The sequence below is a fragment of the Musca vetustissima genome, unplaced genomic scaffold (genome assembly GCF_032173495.1).
Source record: "Musca vetustissima isolate MV318-11 ecotype Yass unplaced genomic scaffold, APGP_CSIRO_Mvet_v1 utg29509, whole genome shotgun sequence".
NCBI lineage: Eukaryota > Metazoa > Arthropoda > Insecta > Diptera > Muscidae > Musca > Musca vetustissima.
This window is the reverse complement of record NW_026883678.1, coordinates 444,052-466,731: the sequence shown is the minus strand read 5'-3', so window position 1 is coordinate 466,731 and position 22,680 is coordinate 444,052. Positions and strand designations below refer to the sequence as shown.

General features: G+C 35.6%; 1 protein-coding gene and 3 non-coding genes across 4 annotated transcripts in view; 1 reads left to right on the top strand and 3 right to left on the bottom strand.

Annotated features, from left to right (window-relative positions):
• LOC133330614 (protein spaetzle 3-like) overlaps window positions 1–22,680 on the bottom strand; it is a 64,532-nt gene that overhangs the window by 19,617 nt on the left and 22,235 nt on the right. The window contains exon 2 of the mRNA XM_061539054.1: window positions 10,242–10,375. Within this exon, the coding sequence (XP_061395038.1) occupies window positions 10,242–10,375 (134 nt within the window). The remainder of the gene's footprint in view (window positions 1–10,241; window positions 10,376–22,680) is intronic.
• On the bottom strand, window positions 1,059–1,129 carry Trnag-gcc (transfer RNA glycine (anticodon GCC)). The gene has a single exon. It is a non-coding gene; the product is annotated as a tRNA-Gly (tRNA).
• Window positions 5,637–5,707, top strand: Trnag-gcc (transfer RNA glycine (anticodon GCC)). The gene has a single exon. It is a non-coding gene; the product is annotated as a tRNA-Gly (tRNA).
• On the bottom strand, window positions 5,844–5,916 carry Trnak-uuu (transfer RNA lysine (anticodon UUU)). The gene has a single exon. It is a non-coding gene; the product is annotated as a tRNA-Lys (tRNA).

Sequence of the window (22,680 nt, the reverse complement as noted above, 5' to 3'; positions counted from 1 at the left end):
TTGTTGTTTCAAAATCCACGCTTGTGGATGTTCTGGTCCTTGAAAAATTGTTCTTTACAAATCCACGCTTTTTGCTGTTCTGATCATAGAAAACATATTCTTTAAAAATCCACGCTTATGGTTGTTCTGGTCCTAGAAAAAATATTCTTTAAAAAATCAACGCTTCTGGCCCTAGAAAAAATATTCTTTATGGCCCTAGAAATAATATTCTTTAAAAATCCACTCTTATGGATGTTATGACCCTAGAAAAAATATTCTTTAAAAATCCACGCTTATGGCTGTCCAAGTCCTCGAAAAATATTCTTTAAAAATCCACGCTTATGGCTGTTATGACCCTAGAAAAAATATTCTTTAAAAATCCACGCTTATGGCTGTCCAAGTCCTCGAAAAAATATTCTTTAAAAATCCACTCTTATGGCTGTCCTGATCCTTATGGCTGTCGTGGTCTTAGAAATAATATTCCTTAAAAATCCACGCTTATGGCTGTCCAAGTCCTCGAAAAAATATTCTTTAAAAATCCACTCTTATGGCTGCCCTGATCCTAGAAAAAATATTCTTTAAACATCCACGCTTATGGCTGTTCTGGTCCTAGAAAAAATATTCTTTAAAAATCCGCGCTTATGGCTGTCCTGGTCCTTAAAAATGTGTTCTTTAAAAATCCACGCTTATTGCTGCCCTGATCTTTGAAAGAATATTTTCTTAAAATGGCTCTATTTTTGCCTTAAAATTCCCCGTTTATAGCTTGCCTTCAAAAATATTCATTGCAAATCCGATCTTATTAGAAGACTCGATTCGGCTGTTTTAAGCATTAAGTTCAATAAATACCAAATTCGCAATAAATTGTCACACCTTTTATTTTGGACAAACATATCATCATAAATCTTTTTTATGCAAATCGAGACGCAAAAAAATATGCGCAGCAACGAACAAGAAAATGTGATTAGAAATTTGAATATCCAAACTATGCACAGACAGAAATTATGGCAACTAACAAATTTTAGGCACGAGCCAAGTGAATAAAAAAGTACACAACCCAAAATTTAATAAAAAATTCAAATTGCATCGGCCGGGAATCGAACCCGGGCCGCCCGCGTGGCAGGCGAGCATTCTACCACTGAACCACCGATGCCTATAGAGATTTGACTATGCAACAAGAAATCCAATTGCCTTTTCATTTGAAGTTTTTCCATCATGGGGTTTTCTTTCACATTGAAGATAAGGAAAAACCAGCCATAGCTTCAATAGGCCTTTCCAATTATTGTCAAACAACGCACACACACAACTTGCTGTGGTGATTGCTTGTTGAGTTATTTTTAGCTAATCATAGTCGTCTGTGGGTAATCCATTGTGTGGCAATGATCTTTTGCCTCCATACACCATGCCACATAAGTTGACTCTTCAAATCGACGTTGAAGATTGTGTTTCATTTCATTTTTTGTGATATTTGAAAAGACCAACAACAACAAAAAGATGTGAATTGTGAACGAAGCTAGAAAATTGCTCATTTGTCATTTTAATTCTCCATCAAAAGCCATTGTCATTTCATCGTTATGTTCCCTGCGACATTTATTTGTAGGCTTTTAACCTCGATTCTGACAATATTCCACCAAACATCACCATCACCACAGCCAGGTTAACGATGACGACGATCATACAGCTGATCATGCTGACGATGATCATCGCGTCAATAATCGTTCAGCATTGCCTTAAAGGTCTTTAGAAAGGCCTTTGAGTGGTAGATAATTCCCCATAGCACATTTCAACAAATTTGTTCACTGTCTTGTGAACAACAAAGGCAATTTGTTTTAAACTAATTAAGATTTGTGACTCGTTTCAAAAAAAAAAAAAAAATGCAAAGAGAATTGTTTGTAGTTCAATAAAAAATTGAACAAGTGAAGGGTTAAAAAAAAAAATAAATAAATAAATAAAAGCAAAATGTCGTTAAAATCGAATGGAATGGATCTGCAAATACACTATGGGAAAAGGGAATTTATTTCTAACTGATACAGACTGTCGGGGTCACATTCGAATACACAACATAGTCGTAATTTGTATAAAAAAATATTTGTTCAAGTTCCAACATAGGCGTGGATTTTTATAAAAATATTTTTTCAAGATCCCACAAAGGCGTGGATTTTTATAAAAATATTTTTTCAAGATCCCACAAAGGCGTGGATTTTTATAAAAATATTTTTTCAAGATCCCACAAAGGCGTGGATTTTTATAAAAACATTTTTTCAAGATCCCACAAAGGCGTGGATTTTTATAAAAATATGTTTTTAAGATCCCACAGAGGACACCTTGACGAAAAGCACCCCTTGTTCCGATAATCGTATAGAAGAACAATGGCAGAGAATTGCCCACTCCCTACAAACTGCAGCAAAAGCAACACTTGGGTACCAAAGGCCACCATCAAGAAATCCGTGGTACGATCAGGAGTGTCGTAATACTACTGATATGAAAAAAACGCAGCGTATAGGGCAACCCTGTGCGATGGAGAACTATCGGGAGAAAGGGAGAGAGGAGAAACGTATTTTCAGAAAAAAGAAGAAAGAACAAGAAAAACATGAGCGTAAGCAAATCGAGATGTACAGGAGTCAGAATGAAGACGGAAAATTCTACCAACGGGTAAAACACCAAACCGAAGGCTTTGGTGCAGGCACATACTCTTGTAGAGATGAAGAAGGAAACCTGGTGACAGATACAGACAGCGTGCTGAGGATCTGGAAGAAGCATTTTGAAAAACTTCTGGTATCAAATAGTAGCGGTAAAGAGGATACCCCCAAAACCAATAATAGATGACGGTATAGAAGCCGAACTATTCAAGACTGGTGGTCAGATGCTGGTAAGGAGCATGTACCAGCTGAGTAGTACAATTTGGCTAGAAGAATGCATGCCCAGAGATTGGAACCTCAGCATCCTGTGTCCCGTGCACAAAAAATGAGACAAGACGATATGTGCAACTATAGAGGATAAGTCTCATTCCCATCGAATATAAAGTGCTATCCAGTGTACTGTGTGAACAACTGAAGCCAATGGTCAATGACATTATTGGACCATACCCAATGCGGCTTCAGACCTGCAAATCCACCATTGACCACATTTTCACTCTGCGCCAAATCCTGGAAAAAAAACCCACGAAAAACACATCGACACATTCCAAAAACACATTCGAGGTGTATAAAGCCATGTCTGCGTTTGACATAATAGGTCGAACATTGACAGCGGTAAAAGCCACCTTTGAACAACTTGAGAAGGAGTCTGCCAAAGTGGTTGTGGCTGTGAACGGCGAGAAGATCATGCTGATGGTATCAACGCCCAAGACGTTCAGTAGACTCGGACCATCTGTGGAACTTGAGAACTACAGCTTCGAGGTAGTCATAGATTTTATATACCTTGGTACCGCCATAAATAAAACGAATGACATCAGTTTTGAAATTCGGAGAAGGATAGTGATGGCCAACCGATGCTAACATGGTCTGAGCAAACAACTCAAAAGCAAGGCCACATATTAGGCAGCTCTTGGAGTGTTTGAGAGAAAAATTCTCCCAAAGATCTATGGGCGGATTTGCGTTGTTGGTGAATATCGCCGTCGAATGATCCATGAGTTGTACCAGCTATTCTCGGACATCGACATTATTAGACGTATTGAGCTGCAGCGAATACGTTGGCTAGGTCATGTTGTGAGAATGAATGAAGATGCCCCAGTCCAGAAGGCATATAAAAGCGAACCAGCCGATAGTTCATGTAGAAGTGGAAGGCCGCCAATAAGGTGGAAGGATTAAGTGGAAGAAAACATTGCCGAATATGGTCTTTAAAATTGGGAAAAACTGCGCAAAAGACCGTCGCACCTGGAAATCTTTTTTAAGCTCGACTTATGGAACAAAAGTTCTGTCACATGCCAGCTAAGTAAGTAAGTAACATAGGCGTGGATTTTTTTAAGAATATTTTTTTAACATCCAACATAGGCGTGGATTTTTTTAAGAATATTTTTTCAACATCCAACATAAGCGTGGATTTTTTTAGGAATATTTTTTCAACATCCAACATAGGCGTGGATTTTTTTAAGAATATTTTTTCAACATCCAACATAGGCGTGGATTTTTTTAAGAATATTTTTTCAACATCCAACATAGACGTGGATTTTTTTAAGAATATTTTTTCAACATCCAACATAGGCGTGGATTTTTTTAAGAATATTTTTTCAACATCCAACATAGGCGTGGATTTTTTTAAGAATATTTTTTCAACATCCAACATAGGCGTGGATTTTTTTAAGAATATTTTTTCAACATCCAACATAGGCGTGGATTTTTTTAAGAATATTTTTTCAACATCCAACATAGGCGTGGATTTTTTTAAGAATATTTTTACAAGATATTTTTAATAGGAATACCCTAGCTCTTTCTCTTCCGGTTTGATTATGTATTTTCCAGTCCAGTGATGGTAACCTATTTCCACGAAAAGTCATTGACCTTAGCTCCAACTACTGTTCAACCGACCACACAGAGTTGAAGGACATAAATTATTACTTTTTTTAATTAGTTACTCTATCGAATTCGACCGGTAAAGTAATGTGACAAAAACCACACATACAAAATGGCAGATATAAATAAAATTTGACATTAAAACGATTTATTTTTGCTGTTGTATCTTTCAGCCGATTTAGCTCGTTCTTCGTTCAACATTTTATTTTCGATTTTATGCTCATCAAAACAAATCACGTTGTCGAATTCGGTATTTGTTTTCAATAAAAATTCACACGCACTTATCGCTCATTCGCATCTGCGCAAAAGTGTTTGCGGCATCAGGTTTCGCAACCTGTTTGCAAAAAAAAAAACCAAACGAAAAAATGCCGGCTGGCTGCCTGACTGACTTTCCATGTGTATTAGACTTTTGAAGAAGACCATCAATATTGCCAAGAATAAAGCTAGATTTATTGTTGTTGCTTTTTTGTTGTGAATTTGTATTTCACATAAACCAAAATTTTAATTTATCGATATTTTTGTTGTCGTTGAATTTTCGATCATGCTGTTTTTCGGAGTTGTTGTATTTTGTCGTTTATCATCGAACTGATTGGCTGATGTTACGTTTGCGGAAATAATTTGATTAGATTGTTGGTGTTGGTGATGATGTTTTTTGTGTGTTTTCATTACTTTTCAAACATGTGAAGGTCACACTATCTTCGCTTGATTTAGAATCGTAAAATCAACCCATAAAATTAAGAGAAGGGGATAAATATTTTTTGCAAAAAAATAGAAGTGGTAGAAAATTTTAGATACTACGTGAGGAATTAAAAACATTTTATTTTCAAAATCGAAGGGGAAATGCAGAGGCTTTTAAATAAAGCACATAGTTTGTATGACTCCTTAAGCTAGTCGATCTGAAATATGGTGGGTGACATATTTGTAATTACTAGGGATCTATGCAAAGTTTTGTAAAATTAAAAAAATAATAAATAAAACAAAATCGAGGTTTTTATTATTCACGATTTTCTTTTTTGTTCAGAAGTTGCTAACCTAGCAGGGGTTCGTTCGTTTAGTTTTTTAATCAATGGTCGTGAGAATCAGAATGTTTTATAAAATTAAAAAAAATCAGTGTTGTGTGGGAGTAAGACGATGATGATTTCTCTATAGGCATCGGTGGTTCAGTGGTAGAATGCTCGCCTGCCACGCGGGCGGCCCGGGTTCGATTCCCGGCCGATGCAATTCGATTTTTTTTTGTTTAAAAATATGAATTGCTGAAATTTCTTCTGATTTCAACATGCAGAGGAAATACAGATTAGTTTTAGTTGCTGTGCGCTAAAGTATTGGAATATTATATTTGTACCAAAAAAGTTACACCGCCCGAGCAGGGACTTGAACCCTGGACCCTTGGATTAAAAGTCCAATGCTCTACCGACTGAGCTACCCGGGCCGATAAAGATCTGCTGTGAGATATTGAGCAGTTATCGGCAAATATATATGTATATATTTCAAACTGAGATTTAATTTCTGTCGACTCCAAAGTCAGAGTCGAGAAGAAGGTCTGTTGTGCGAAAATATATATTGGATATCCGAATTAAACAGGGAACTCGAATCAAATTGTAATTCGTCGATCTGGGTCCATTAAAAAGTATTACGAAAAATTCCACACATATTCCTGGTTCCTGGAAAAACATACCTAAATACATCCGTTCCTTTGATTGTCCTGGTGAAAATATTCTTAAAAAAGCCACGCCTATATTTGTCATTGAAAAAATATTGTTAAACCAGTAAGGAAAGTAGTAAAGTCGGACGGGGCCGACTATATAATATCGTTCACCACTTTGGGTATATTCAACAGATGAATCCTAACAGACGTCGCATTTTTAAAGGACCAAAACTGATTTTTAGGAAACTTAACACACATCATTCTATACCTAATTCATTACGCTGTGCAAAATTTCGTGCAAATCGAAAGATATATAGGGACTTTGGTGCATCATTTACGTTAAATCCGGCGAAACTAAATATGGGAGCTATATCTAAATCTGGACCGATTTTCTCGAAACTTGGTACACATCATTCTGGACCTAATTCAGTACTCTATGCCAAATTTCGTGCAAATCGAATGATATATAGGGGCTTCGGTGCACCATTTACCTTAAATAGGGCGAAAATATATATGGGAGCTATATCTAAATCTGAACCGATTTTCTCGATACTTGGCACACATCTTTCTGGACCTAATTCAGTACTCTATGCCAAATTTCGTGCAAATCGAAAGATATAGAGGGACTTTGGTGCCCAATATACCTTAAATCGGACGAAAATATATATGGGAGCTATATCTATATCTGAACCGTTTTTTTTCCAATTTCAATAGGATTCGTCCTTGGGCCAAATAAGTGACTTGTGCCAAATTTCATCCAAATCGGATCATAAATGGGACCTGTACTTTGTTTACAATTTAACATCTACAGACTTACAGACGGACGGACATGCATAAATCGACTCTGAAAGTGATTCTATGCATATTCTCAAAAGGAACCATGTGTCTATCTCGTTTCCTTTTGCCAGTTACAAACATACATATGCACAAAGTCATAATACCCTCCACCACAGTGTGGTGAAGGGTATAAAAATCGATGCATCAATTGGTCCTCCAAAATATTGTTTAAAAAATCGGTTTTTATTCTTTAAAAAATCTGTTCTTGAAAAAATATTTTTTAAAAAACGGTTCTTGAAAAAATATTCCACGCCTACATTGGTCCTTAAAAAATATGCTTTAAAAAATCCACGCCTACATTGGTCCTTAAAAAATATGCTTTAAAAAATCCACGCCTACATTGGTCCTTAAAAAATATGCTTTAAAAAATCCACGCCTACATTGGTCCTTAAAAAATATGCTATAAAAAATCCACGCCTACATTGGTCTATAAAAAATATGCTTTAAAAAATCCACGCCTACATTGGTCCTTAAAAAATATGCTTTAAAAAATCCACGCCTACATTGGTGCTTAAAAAATATGCTTTAAAAAATCCACGCCTACATTGGTCCTTAAAAAATATGCTTTAAAAAATCCACGCCTATATTGGTCCTTCAAAAAATATTCTTTCAATAAACCACGCCTACATTGGTCCTTCAAAAAATATGCTTTAAAAAATCCACGCCTACATTGGTCCTTCAAAAAATATGCTTTAAAAAATCCACGCCTACATTGGTCCTTCAAAAAATATGCTTTAAAAAATCCACGCCTACATTGGTCCTTCAAAAAATATGCTTTAAAAAATCCACGCCTACATTGGTCCTTCAAAAAATATGCTTTAAAAAATCCACGCCTACATTGGTCCTTAAAAAATATGTTTTAAAAAATCCACGCCTATATTGGTCCTTCAAAAAATATTCTTTCAATAAACCACGCCTACATTGGTCCTTCAAAAAATATGCTTTAAAAAATCCACGCCTACATTGGTCCTTAAAAAATATGCTTTAAAAAATCCACGCCTATATTGGTCCTTCAAAAAATATGCTTTAAAAAATCCACGCCTATATTGGTCCTTCAAAAAATATGCTTTAAAAAATCCACGCCTATATTGGTCCTTCAAAAAATATGCTTTAAAAAATCCACGCCTATATTGGTCCTTCAAAAAATATGCTTTAAAAAATCCACGCCTATATTGGTCCTTCAAAAAATATGCTTTAAAAAATCCACGCCTATATTGGTCCTTCAAAAAATATGCTTTAAAAAATCCACGCCTATATTGGTCCTTCAAAAAATATGCTTTAAAAAATCCACGCCTATATTGGTCCTTCAAAAAATATGCTTTAAAAAATCCACGCCTATATTGGTCCTTCAAAAAATATGCTTTAAAAAATCCACGCCTATATTGGTCCTTCAAAAAATATGCTTTAAAAAATCCACGCCTATATTGGTCCTTCAAAAAATATGCTTTAAAAAATCCACGCCTATATTGGTCCTTCAAAAAATATGCTTTAAAAAATCCACGCCTATATTGGTCCTTCAAAAAATATGCTTTAAAAAATCCACGCCTATATTGGTCCTTCAAAAAATATGCTTTAAAAAATCCACGCCTATATTGGTCCTTCAAAAAATATGCTTTAAAAAATCCACGCCTATATTGGTCCTTCAAAAAATATGCTTTAAAAAATCCACGCCTATATTGGTCCTTCAAAAAATATGCTTTAAAAAATCCACGCCTATATTGGTCCCTCAAAAAATATGCTTTAAAAAAGCCACGCCTATATTGGTCCTTCAAAAAATATGCTTTAAAAAATCCACGCCTATATTGGTCCTTCAAAAAATATGCTTTAAAAAATCCACGCCTATATTGGTCCTTCAAAAAATATGCTTTAAAAAATCCACGCCTATATTGGTCCTTCAAAAAATATGCTTTAAAAAATCCACGCCTATATTGGTCCTTCAAAAAATATGCTTTAAAAAATCCACGCCTATATTGGTCCTTCAAAAAATATGCTTTAAAAAATCCACGCCTATATTGGTCCTTCAAAAAATATGCTTTAAAAAATCCACGCCTATATTGGTCCTTCAAAAAATATGCTTTAAAAAATCCACGCCTATATTGGTCCTTCAAAAAATATGCTTTAAAAAATCCACGCCTATATTGGTCCTTCAAAAAATATGCTTTAAAAAATCCACGCCTATATTGGTCCTTCAAAAAATATGCTTTAAAAAATCCACGCCTATATTGGTCCTTCAAAAAATATGCTTTAAAAAATCCACGCCTATATTGGTCCTTCAAAAAATATGCTTTAAAAAATCCACGCCTATATTGGTCCTTCAAAAAATATGCTTTAAAAAATCCACGCCTATATTGGTCCTTCAAAAAATATGCTTTAAAAAATCCACGCCTATATTGGTCCTTCAAAAAATATGCTTTAAAAAATCCACGCCTATATTGGTCCTTCAAAAAATATGCTTTAAAAAATCCACGCCTATATTGGTCCTTCAAAAAATATGCTTTAAAAAATCCACGCCTATATTGGTCCTTCAAAAAATATGCTTTAAAAAATCCACGCCTATATTGGTCCTTCAAAAAATATGCTTTAAAAAATCCACGCCTACATTGGTCCTTAAAAAATATGCTTTAAAAAATCCACTCCTACATTGGTCCTTAAAAAATATGCTTTAAAAATCCACGCCTGTATTGGTCATTAAAAATATGCTTTAAAAAATCCTCGCCTATATTGCTCATTAAAAAATATGCTTTAAAAATTCCACGCCTTAAATGGTTGAAAAAATATTCTTTAAAAAAATCACGTCTTTACTGGCCCTTGATACAATATTTTTTTTAAATAATCCACGTTCATACAAATAAAAATATTTATTCATTTGTAATCAAAATTTATTTATTATTTATTCATTAAAAAAAGAAACCTTCAAAATATGTAATTTAAATTCTTATCATATCTCTTCTGAGGACACATTTATCGAAAACTTAAAATTGCAAATTACATGATCGATGATTCACAATTACAAAAATCTGGTTCTTCATTACCTATCTAGCTATACAAGTTTATTTCTGATTCATCTGTAATATATTTTTCATTCATGTAATGATTACCAAAAAAAATGAAGTCATAATTGCATGGTTATGTGCTCATTGTGTGTGAACTAATTTTTAAATCATCATTAATCATTTTGTAACAAAAACAAAATTGTAATAAATGTTGTCTGTCAATGTTTCCGTTTTGTTTTTTGATTCTCTGTTTTATTGCTTTTTTCCATTCATACTTACTGGTATCTGAACAAATGAGCCATTATTGAATGTGGGATAGTGGAATAGCGGCACAACGGGCACGGTGCCATTTTTGAGGTAAATTGGTCCTTGAATTGGTGTAACGGTAGGCATTGTTGATTTGTGTGAACCATCTGAAATGAGGGAAAATACAGAAACAAAATTCAATTTTAATATTTACGATAAGGTAGAAAAACAAAAGACTTAAGAAACGAACATTACATAATAATTGTCTTTGTAAATTATATTTTGAAGAGCACGAATTGAGTAGAGTAATTGAACAAATATTGCAGCAAAATTCCCAATTTTGTCCAAATTTATGGATTTATCTGTAATTGAAAAAATCTCTAAACTCCCTGCCCAGTTACCGTTACTATTTTATTCCTTTGTATACATATTTTTACAGTTTTTCATCTTCATAAAAAAATCTCAGCTTTTCTTCTTATTTTAACACATTTGTTTATTAAACAAAAGCCCCCAGCAACTGCCAATCTTCATTATAAACCCTACACAAAACATGTCAACCTTACAATGAATGAAATGAAAACCGCACCAGCATCACAACGCTCAGCATGACTCTTTAAAATTCTGAAGACGCTATACATAGTTTTTATATTAAGCAATCTGGCACCTTTTCTGACAGCTATCAGTCACAGCAAAACTGCAGTAATTTAAAATCCCCCTCCGCAATTCACGCGTATGAGTTATGACAACATGTTCGACTACTGTTTTTGGGGGGAGATATAAACCATGTATCTCTTAAATCTGATCAGAAGCAAGCATCCATCTTGTAGCTGTGTTTTCGTATTTTTATTGCTTTTGTTGTTGTTGTTGTCGTGTTATTTTTGAAGGCGTTTAACTTGTTTATTTGCATGCCAAAGTAAATATTGTTGACACAAAACGCCTGTCGATGCTGCCGCTTGTATTCTGTTACTACCGGCTTGAAGATCGGAATCAAACAGCTGTATGGTGATGACGTTTTTGATACCATACGGGGGGATGATAATTTGTTTCGGAGGGATTTTTAAAGAATATGTTTTCAGGGACCAATTAAGGCGTGCAACGACCATTTAAGGCGTGGATTTTTTAAAGAATATTTTTTGCAACGACCACTTAAGGCGTGGATTTTTTAAAGAATATTTTTGCAACGACCCTTTAAGGCGTGGAATTTTTAAAGAGTATTTTTTGCAACGACGATTTAAGAGGCGTGGATTTTTTAAAGAATATTTTTTGCAACGACCATTTAAGAGGCGTGGATTTTTTAAAGAATATTTTTTGCAACGACCATTTAAGAGGCGTGGATTTTTTAAAGAATATTTTTTGCAACGACCATTTAAGAGACGTGGATTTTTTAAAGAATATTTTTTGCAACGACCATTTAAGAGGCGTGGATTTTTTAAAGAATATTTTTGTAAGGATCTCTAGATTTGGATCACTAAAGGCGTGGATTTTTTAGAGAATATTTTTGTAAGGATCTCTAGATTTGGATCACTAAAGGCGTGGATTTTTTAAAGAATATTTTTGTAAGGATCTCTAGATTTGGATCACTAAAGGCGTGGATTTTTTAAAGAATATTTTTGTAAGGATTTCTAGATTTGGATCACTAAAGGCGTGGATTTTTTAAAGAATATTTTTGTAAGGATCTCTAGATTTGGATCACTAAAGGCGTGGATTTTTTAAAGAATATTTTTGTAAGGATCTCTAGATTTGGATCACTAAAGGCGTGGATTTTTTAAAGAATATTTTTGTAAGGATCTCTAGATTTGGATCACTAAAGGCGTGGATTTTTTAAAGAATATTTTTGTAAGGATCTCTAGATTTGGATCACTAAAGGCGTGGATTTTTTAAAGAATATTTTTGTAAGGATCTCTAGATTTGGATCACTAAAGGCGTGGATTTTTTAAAGAATATTTTTGTAAGGATCTCTAGATTTGGATCACTAAAGGCGTGGATTTTTTAAAGATTAAGCATCTTAATATATACATTAAAAATATTTATTCATGTAAATAACATGCGAATATTCCAGAATATTACAATACACTAAAAGGTATTTCTTTTAGCATATCACCGCGTCGATTGGTTATATATGTATATATTTTGTGTTATTTTTTTACAATGGTTTACAATTGGTTGGTATTTTAATCTTTATGTTTTTTTTTCTTGCTGTGGTAATTTGCCTTTATACGAGCATTAACAATTTCATTGTAATCCCTGTCATGTCATTGCGGTGGCAACAACAACAACAACTGTGTTTTATGGATTTTCCAAAACCTTGGTAAACAAATTTGCAGTGTTTGTCAGTTTTATGAGCAGCATTTGCATGCACTTAAATCCTGTCTTAAAGTTTATGGATCATTCGAAATCGAAGTGATATTCAATATCAATTCATTATTGAGTAGCTAAAATGGCAGAATGGCGTCACAAAAATCCCTTCAGTTGTTAACCTACTGTGCTGATGATGGACGACAAATTCATTATCGCTGCAAGAGGAATTCATACGAAAAAATATAAGTTTTTTTATTCTCATCTCGTCTGGGTAAAATGCAGTACTGCATGATAATTAAATATACATACATACAAACATGTACGAGTATATATGCAAGTATGAACCGCTTTTTGGTATGTCTGGTGGGGTCGGTTTTTAATTGCGTTTGTAGGTTTTTGCACGATTTTGTGCTTGTTTTCGTTTTATTGAGTGCATTGGCAGATCTTCTTCTTTTTGTTTTTGCAGAGTTTCATAAATGCATTTTTTCCAAAAAATCACAATCAAAAAAAATACTGTTGATGATAAAATGCAAAATACCCTAAGTCAGAAAATTGATTAACTTCATGCATTTTTCTATAGGGACTGTAAATATTTCACTTACAAGTCTACATATATTTTGTTTCTAGAAAAAAATATATACTTAAGCTTCTTTGCTTTTTCACGTGTAACATTCAGTGTTACACACACACATTTCTATATGAGTTTTTCAAAATTGCATACAATTGCTCCACATATCCCGTTGGTTAACATTGCTGTTACGTGTTTTATTTCTTTTTCTTGTTTTTCTGACACACATAACATCACTAGGTCGCTAGGTACCGTAATCATGAATCAGTTGGACATTTTGCAGACCCTTCTTGCATGCATACCAAAATTCAAGTTCCAAAATTTTAGCAGACAACTTTCTCTTTTGTGGCATACATTGATATGATGATGTCAATTTGGCCCTTTTTATGAGACAATAAACACACACACACACTCAGCAATAACAAAAATATTACAATGTTAGCCCAAAAATTGATTTTTTTTATCTCCAAGAGATGTCATACTGTGCTGTAAATGGATTGTAGATCAATGAAAATGAGTAATAATTATTAACCAAATTCATATTACTCGTAATTACGCAATTTTCATTAAATTTTTGTGTAGAAAAAATCCCCCACATTTTGAAAAAGTCCATGCTTATTAAAAAAAATCACTTGAAAATTTAAAAAAAAACCACATTTATAAAAATTTTTAAAAACAACAGCTTTTGCTAAGAAAAAAATAATGCTTCTAAATCAAAAAGTCGCAGAAAATTATTTTTATACCTTACACCAACGGATGTACAACAAAATTTCTGTAAAATGTTGGGAGTTTATACGAAGACAAACTCGAAGCAGTACCTCTGTATGTATTTACGAATATTTATTCTATTTACCAGAACGTAAAATGTCAAATTACAATCTTGGTAAAAAACCTTAAATTTCTGAAAATTGGACGGGAACTTTATATGTCGAAACATGGACTTATAGGGATTATTTTCTGTGCACATGTATGCCAGCCTCCAAAACCTTAAAATTCGAAATTATATCATTTTCGTTTGGAATATGCAACTAAACCCCTCAAATTGAGACTCACATTTATATGGGATCGGGTGACGTAGGGGATGATAGATACCAAACAACGGATCTGATTGGCTTTAATATGGCAAAGGCCAGGCTTATCTTGGCACCTCTTTCATCTCAATTGTGGACACCCATAAGAACAATAAACAAATGTGTTGAGGCGTTGGGTTAGTTGCCCACGATCGGAAACCCCTCCTACTATGAAAAAGAAACGAACAAGAAAAGAAGAATAAAATACCTCTTTTGCCAGATTTAATCCAGTAGATGAGCAGATTTCCACGATCTGCGAATCTGCACTTGGAATGTGCGCACATTGTACAGAACAGGCGCAGTGTTCGCTTTGGCGGATATACTCAAGAAGTATAGCTGTCATGAAACGAGACATGAATTTAGCTGCGGATTTATGGTTAACAGGAGAATAAAAGACCTTGTCTCCAGATTCACTCCAGTAGATGAGCGAATTGCTATAATCCGTATAAAAGCGAAGTTCTTTTACATCAGTCTAATTAAAATGCGCCCATTTTTAGCTCCAAATTAAAGAAAATAAATATTTATTTCGAAAAAGTCAAGATAAAGATGAACAGACCAAGGATATATTTTACGCTTATAATCGCCTAGAAACAGCATATGACCATCGTTGCCCTGGCCATGACATTAAAATTCTGCTAGGAGATTTTAATGCAAAAATCCGCTAATATTTAGCTATTAATCGGAAAACCGTATCTTTGGCCCCACCTTCCAAAATTCAGCCTTCATGAACCTTTGGGAAGAAATTTGTTTGTTATCCGACATCGGCATGAGGTTGATTGACTTCGTGGCAGCAAAAACATGGTAGTTAGCAGCACCAGATTCAAGCATCTCGATATACACAAGGCCACCTGAATCTCTCATGTTGTGATACGAAAAGGAACAATCTCATCCAACATCAATTTCTAAGTTCAAACGGACCACAACCTTATTTTATTATGTAGCAGCCCTTTTAAGGCTCGCACTAGTTTTATATGTTGCAGCAAAGGTGCGAATTGCTAACACAAGTTCTTTTACATCAGTCTAATTTGCCCCCATGCTCCGATCGAAGATAAAGATGAACAGACCAAGGACATATTTTACGAGCGCCTTGAAACAGCATATCAGGTAGCCGAGGCATACTCCGCTCAACTTACCCACCTGCCTGACGAAAGCACTTCTTGTCCCGATAATAGTATAGAAGCACAATGGCAAAGAATTTGCCCACTCCCTACAAACTGCAGCAAAAAGAACAATTGGGTACCACAAACCACCACCAAGAAACCCATGTTACGATCAGGAGTGTTGTAATGCTACTGATGTGAAAAACGCAGCGTATAGGGCAACCCTGCAGACAGTAGCAACACGTAACGTAATGGAGAATTATCGGTAGAAAAGGAGTGAGGAGAAACGTGTTTTCAGAAAAAAAGAAGAAAGAACAAGAAAAACGTGAGCGTGAGCAAATCGAGATGAACACGAGTCAGAATGAAGTCCGGAAATTTTACCAACAAGTAAAACACCAAACCGAAGGCTTTGGTGCAGGCACATCCTCCTGTAGAGATGAAGAAGGAAACCTTGTGACAGATACAGACAGTGTGTTGAGGATTTGGAAGGAGCATTTTGAAAAGCTTCTGGTAACAAATAGTGGCCGTGAAGAAGATACCCCAGAATCAATAAGAGGGGTAGTGTGTATAACACCTAGCCAAGATGAGGTCATCAAAGCAATTAATCGGCTCAAGAACAATAAAGCAGCAGGAGCCGATAAGTTACCAGCCGAACTATTCAATACCGGTGGTCAGATGCTGGTCAGGAGCATGCACCAGCTGATAAGTACAATTTGGAGGAATGCATGCCCAATGATTGAAACCTCAGCATTCTGTGTCCCGTGCATTGAAAGGGAGACAATATGTGCCAACTATAGAGGAAAAAGTCTCCTTCCCATCGCATATAAATTGCTATCCTGCGTACAGTGTGAACGACTGAAGCCAATGGTCAATGACATTATCGGACCATATCAGTGCGGCTTCAGGCTGGCAAAGCCATCATTGACCAGATTTTCATTCTGCTCCAGATCCTGAAAAAGACCCACGAAAAACACGTCAACACATTTCAACAGCCGCATTCAACAGCCCCATCCGTTCACAGGTGTTTAAGCCATGTCTGCGTTTGGCATACCTGCAAAATTAATACGGCTATAGAGGATAACTTTAACTGGCACAAGGTCAGCAGTTAAAGTCGGACAAGACCTATCGTTCCGGATTCCGACCAGGTAACTGTTTGTCGTATGACCTTTTTCATATCCTCCTGGAAAATATCATACAAGAGGTAAAGCGGAACAGTAATGGCAGTCTGTTCGACAAACAGCACATTTTACTCGCCTGCGCCGATGACATCGATATAACGGGTCGAACATTGAGAGCGCTAACAGCCACTTTTGAACAAATTGAGAAGGAGTCTGTCAAAGTGGGACTGGAAGTAAATGGCGAAAAGACTAAGATGATGATATTAACGAGCAAGACGTCCAGTAGATTCGGACCAACTGTGAAACTTGATAACTACATATTCGAGGTAGTCTAAGATTTTATATAACTTGGTACCTCAAAACTAAAACCATCAACTGTGAAATCCGGTGGAGAATAGTGTTCGCCAACAGATGCTGCTATGGTGTGAGTGAGCAACTCAAAAGCAATGCCACCTCTCGCCAGACCAAACTCACACTCTACAAGATACGGATACTACCCGTGCTGTTGTATGCATTTGAAGCAAGGGTGTTTGAGAGAAAAATTCCGTGGATGATCTATGGACCGATCTGCGTTGACGGTGAATATCGCCATCGAATGAACCATGAGCTGTACCATCTATTATCAAACATCGGCATAGTCAGACATATCATGCTGCAGCGACTACGTTGGAAAGGTCATGTTGAGAGAATGATGATGAAGCTGATGGTTCACGCAGAAGGGCAAGGCCACGAATCCGATGGAAAGATTAAGTGGAAGACACCATCTCGGAATATGGTCTTTCAAATTGGATGAGCTTCGCACAAGATCTACGCGCTTGGAAATATTTTTTAAGCTCGACCTATGGGACAAACGTTCTGTCAGAAACCAGCTAAGTAATTAAGTATTTATATTGGATCTATGTCAAAACATGGACTTGTATCCGAATGCCAAATTACAGTCACTACAATGGGAAATGCGGCAAAATCCTTCAACATGCTAACAATAAGGCGCTACCTTTATATAGGGGCTATGTCAAAATGTGGACCTATATATTTTTTCTGTAGATATGTATGTCTGCCTTCAAGAACACTTTGTACCAAATTACAGATAAATCGGTGAGGAAATGTAGCTTAACATATAAAAAAAGTGACGGTTGTTGTTGCCGACAAATATATACCTTCAGCCTATGGTTTGCGGAGGTGTTCGGAATTATACACAGGTTTTATTATTCGCTTTATATAAGGTATACGTTTTTATCAAAGAGCTTTCGGATTTGATGTTCATCAATCGATAATTCAATTGACTTCAAATTAAATTTAAACATTTATAAATTATTGACCCTTTGTGAATAGGTACCAGAAGGAGAAGGACGACGGGTCCCACCTTCGGAGTAGATATAGGCTTGGTGAAGATAATGGGTTGTGCAAAGTTTGGTTCAAAACGGATAATCGGTTTTAGCACAATTTTGACATTGTTGTGGGAGAGGTACTAAAAGGTGAGTACCGATATTTTCCATCTTCGAACTTAAACTATGTTTGGAAAAAATATTATGATGTGCAAAGTTTTGAAGAAATTGGTTGCTCCCTTCGAGATTAATTTTTAGCACAATTTTGACATTGTTGAGGGAGAGGTACCAAAAGGTGTGGACCGATACTTCAATTTACTCATTTAAGTTATAAAAACTAATTTTTTTATGTTAGAATTTCCTAACTCTATTTCTAATAAAAATTATACATTTTTATACCCTACACAACTATGTTGTCAGGGTATTATAGCTTTGTGCAGCCCCAAAAGTTTGTAACGCCGCGATCGATCATATCTCGACTAGCTGAGTCGATCTAGATATGTGTGTCCGTCCGTCTGTCCATTATAATTTGTAAACACGATACAGACCACAGTTATGGACCAATCTTCACGAAATTTTGCATGTAGGATTAGTTCTGGCCAATGAAGACCCCTATTGTTTTTGGAAAAGATTGGGTAATATTTAGGGGATGAAATGGACCAAATACTAAATTTTTGTCCGTTTTTCTGGTCGCTATAGAGGCCACAATTATGGCCCAAACTTCGCGAAATTTTACAGGGAGAAGGGGATGGAGTCAAAGAATAAGCATGCCTGTTTTGATAAAGATCGGTCAATATTTAGCGGGTTAAATGGACCCTGACTTTTGTGTGAAGAGTTTTGGGATAAAGTGGACCGAAAACTTATTTTTGTGTAATTTGGAGTCGATCTATAGGCCACAAGTGATACCCGAACTTCACAACACAAAGGGTGAAGGGAATCTGGACAAGTAATTAGAAAGGCTGTACTGAATATTAGTAATATTTTTTGACTTCTAGTCCGTCAAGAGGGTGCAAATATCTCGAAATATTGCCAAAGCTCAAATACAACCACGCTAAGTTAGATTTTCGTGGAAGTTGTGTAGGGTATCATATGGTCGGCTCCGTCCGACTATACTGCTCCGCTCACTGGTTTTATATATTTAACATTAGTGGATTACTTAATTCATATAAAATCCGCTCGTTCTTAAATTTAAAATAACTAACTTTAGTTTTTCATGCTTTCATAAAAACAACTAATAATTCTCCCGCACAAACTTCAAACTATAATTGATTGATAAAAAATAATTATAGTAATTTGTCACATAACTGAATTATGTTCATTTTAAAACGGTGTTCATTTTTTCTTAAACAAAAAAACTGAAAAACGTGCAAATTCATTTTGCTCTATAGAAAGAATAAAAAACGTTTGCCTTTAAATTTTAACAAAATAGTGATAATTACAATTGAGGGTTAGCGACTAAAACTGAGCTACTGTCAAGATCTCTTTCGGAAAATGTGACGTGTTGGAATTACTAACCAACAACATCAAATGCGACGATAAACGACAACATCTGTTGTAGTGCTGCTATGTCGCTAAGAGTTATGTTTGATTCCTTCTGAATATTGTTCTTGTTGTGGTTGCAATTATTTTTTATTTTTGTTGTTGTTGCTCTCGCATTCAACCGCCAATCGTGTGTTAACTTTAAACAAATCGTGTTTCTAATGCAGAATATCTGCAGATACCGAATTCAAGGTAATCGAGACCTTTCATTTTGTGTGCTTTTGATAAATTTGAATTTTGCATCAAAGACACACAGAAAATGTTCCTGCAATAGAACATGCATGGAGGTATATTTTCAGTTTAATTAAATTGTAGCAAACACTTGTAACATATAATAAAGAAAATATCTACTCGTAAAGAAGAATTAAGAACATGAATTAAAACTAGTCACGTGACATATTGCATGATGGCTGTATATGTAATTAGATTTTATGACTTTGTCATTGCAGATGACGAATTGTCGTCTTGATATGTTACTACGGTCTCAAGTGACAATTATAATTATAGATGCATATAATTTTTGGAAAAAAAAATAATTATGAGAGGTTATGTATTCACCTAATATGGAGTTTTGATTAGGTTCGAAATATACACATTATGACAAAACCTCGAATTTCATAAATATAGGAACTATATCTAAATCTGAACCAATTTAAACAAATATTTTGATATAGCTTTCATGTAGCTTCCGTCCCATTTTCTGTATTTTGGAGCCATTAGATTCATTTTCAAACCAAACAGGCTTTAATTTGACATTTCTTGTTCTTGAAATTTAAAAAATATCTTTCCAGAAAATAGTTGATATAAGTCGACGTTTGGACATATATGAAGATTACGTCATACTTTCAGTATATTGAGCAAGTGACAATAACTTGTCATTCAAGGTTCTTGGAGCTTGAAAATTATCTATTCCGGAAATTGTTCATAAACCTCCACATTTTGATATAGATGTTATTCCGCATTTCCATTCCATTTTCAGTATGTATTTTGAAAGTTTTTGTCGCATTATTCCCACCGAAGTGGTTGTAATTCCACATTTTGAGTTTATAGATTGTATTCCACCAAGCCAAGATGAGGTTTAGAATAGCAATAGCAGCCGAACTATTCAAGCCCGGTGATCAGGAGCATGCACCAACTGATTATTACAATCTGGCTAGGAGAATATATGCCTAATAATTCGAACCTCAGGATCCTATGTCTACGACCCATTCCAGCTCAGAGGTGTTTAAAGCCATGTATGTGTTTGGCATTCCTGCAAAATTAATACGGCTATGAAGAATAACTTTAACTGGCACAAGGTTAGCAGTTAACGTCGGAAAGGACCTCTCGGAGCCCTTTAATACCGAACGAGGATTCTGACGAGGTGACAGTTTGTCGTCTGGCAAATGTTAATATACTATTTTGGTGTACAGAGTGCCGTACGCCAAACAGCACATGTTACTCGCCTGCGACATCGACATAATGGGTAGAACACTGCGAGTGGTAACAGCCACCTTTGAACGAATTGAGTCTGCCAAAGTGGGACTGGCAGTAAATGGCGAAAACATCAAGCTGATGGTATCAACGCGCAAGACGTCCAGTAGACTCGGACCAACTCTCGTAGTGAACGATTTTATATACCTCGGTACAGCCATAAACAAAAATAATAACATCAGCTTTGAAATCCAGAGAACGATCGTGTTGGGCAACATATGCTACTATGGTCTGGGTAAGCAATTTAAGAACAAGGGCACCTCTTGCCAGATAAAACTCACACTCTACAAGACGCTGATACTACCTGTGCAGATGAATCAGCTCTTGAAATGTTTGAGTGAAAAATTCTCCGAAAGATCTACGGACCGATCTGCGTCAACGGTGAATATCGCCGTCGAATGAATCATGAGCTGTAGAATCTATTTTTGGACATAGACATAGTCAGACGTGTCGAGCTGCAGCGACCCCAGTTAAAAAGGCATATAAAAGCGAACCAGCTGAAGGTTCACGTAGAAAGGGAAGTCCACTAATTCAATGGGAAGATCAAGTGGAAGACAACATCTCGGAGCATGGTATTTCAAATTAGATAAGCTGCGCACAAGACCGACGCGCCTGGAAATCTTTTTTTAAGCTCGGCCTATGGAAAAAACGTTCTGTCAGAAGCCGTCTAACTAAGTAAGAATTCATGAAAGACGAAGAGCAGAAAGTCGTTAGAATAGGTCTAGCCCCTGTTTCGTCATTTTAAATATTTTAATCGCATTTTTACATTTTTACATATTTTAAAGTTTTTAGCCGCTATAATTTTTGAATTTTGGTTCATGGAGGCTGAAAAAATACCAATGCAGAAAGTTGTCCAAATAGGTTTCATATAGAAGAACTGTTCTATTTTCGGTGTTCTTAAAGTGTTTGTCACACTTTCCACCGAAATGTCTATAAATTGTCATTTTCCGTTTATGGAGTGTGAAACATATATTTCGACGTCCCGCTCATTTTCGTTGAGGGTGAAAAATATATTTGCCGAAAATTTACCAAAAAGCCCATATTTTGATATAACCCCGCTTCCGAATAATTTTAGTATTTTGCTTCATTATACCCCATACAAATATTAGTCTTCCAAATACTTAAATTTCGTCGGTTTTTCTGGTCGCTCCCGAGGTCGCAATTATGGCCCAAACATCGCGAGTTTTTACATGTTTTGATAAAGATCGGTCAATATTTAGCGGGTCAAATGAACCCTGACTTTTGTGTGAAAAATTACAGAATTTTCATTCTAAAGCGTATATATTTACTCCTGACCCGATAAGTTGATGGTATATCGAAGGGGAGTGGCTGGCCTTTAAAGTGATACCAATTATATTGTTGTAGGTAGTCGGATGTGGCAGTTACACGTAAATATTTATATGTGCTTACGTATTATTTTGCAACCAATTAACACACTGGAGCGCGGAAATATAGCGCTGATCCCTTTGAAATATTCCATGTGGTTTCAGTTAATGTCAAGGACAACTCCTATAATTTTCGGCGATGATCAGATAATATTTTGGGATGAAGTGGACCGAAAATGTATTTTTTTTTTGTATTTTTTCGAACATCACAACACAACCCACGGTGAAGGGAATATGGACAAGTAATTAGAAGGTCTGTACTGAATAATTCGGAAAATATGTAAGTGTAAGGAAGAGTTGATGTTCACTTCTAATCAGGCAAGGGGGTGCAACTATCACGAAATATTGCCCAGGCTCAGAATAAAAATCAGCAGAAAGTTAGAGTTCTGTGGTTGTTGTGTAGGTTATCGTAAGGTCGTCCCCGTCTGACTATACTGCTCCGCTCACTGGTTTATGTTTTAGCCGCATTTTCCCACCAAAATGGCTTAAGTTTGACATTTGCAAAAATATTTGGAGAACATTTTCGATATAGGTCCATATTTTGGTATAGTCCCCATATGAAAGTCCCGACCTATTGGAACTGTTAGCCTCAATTT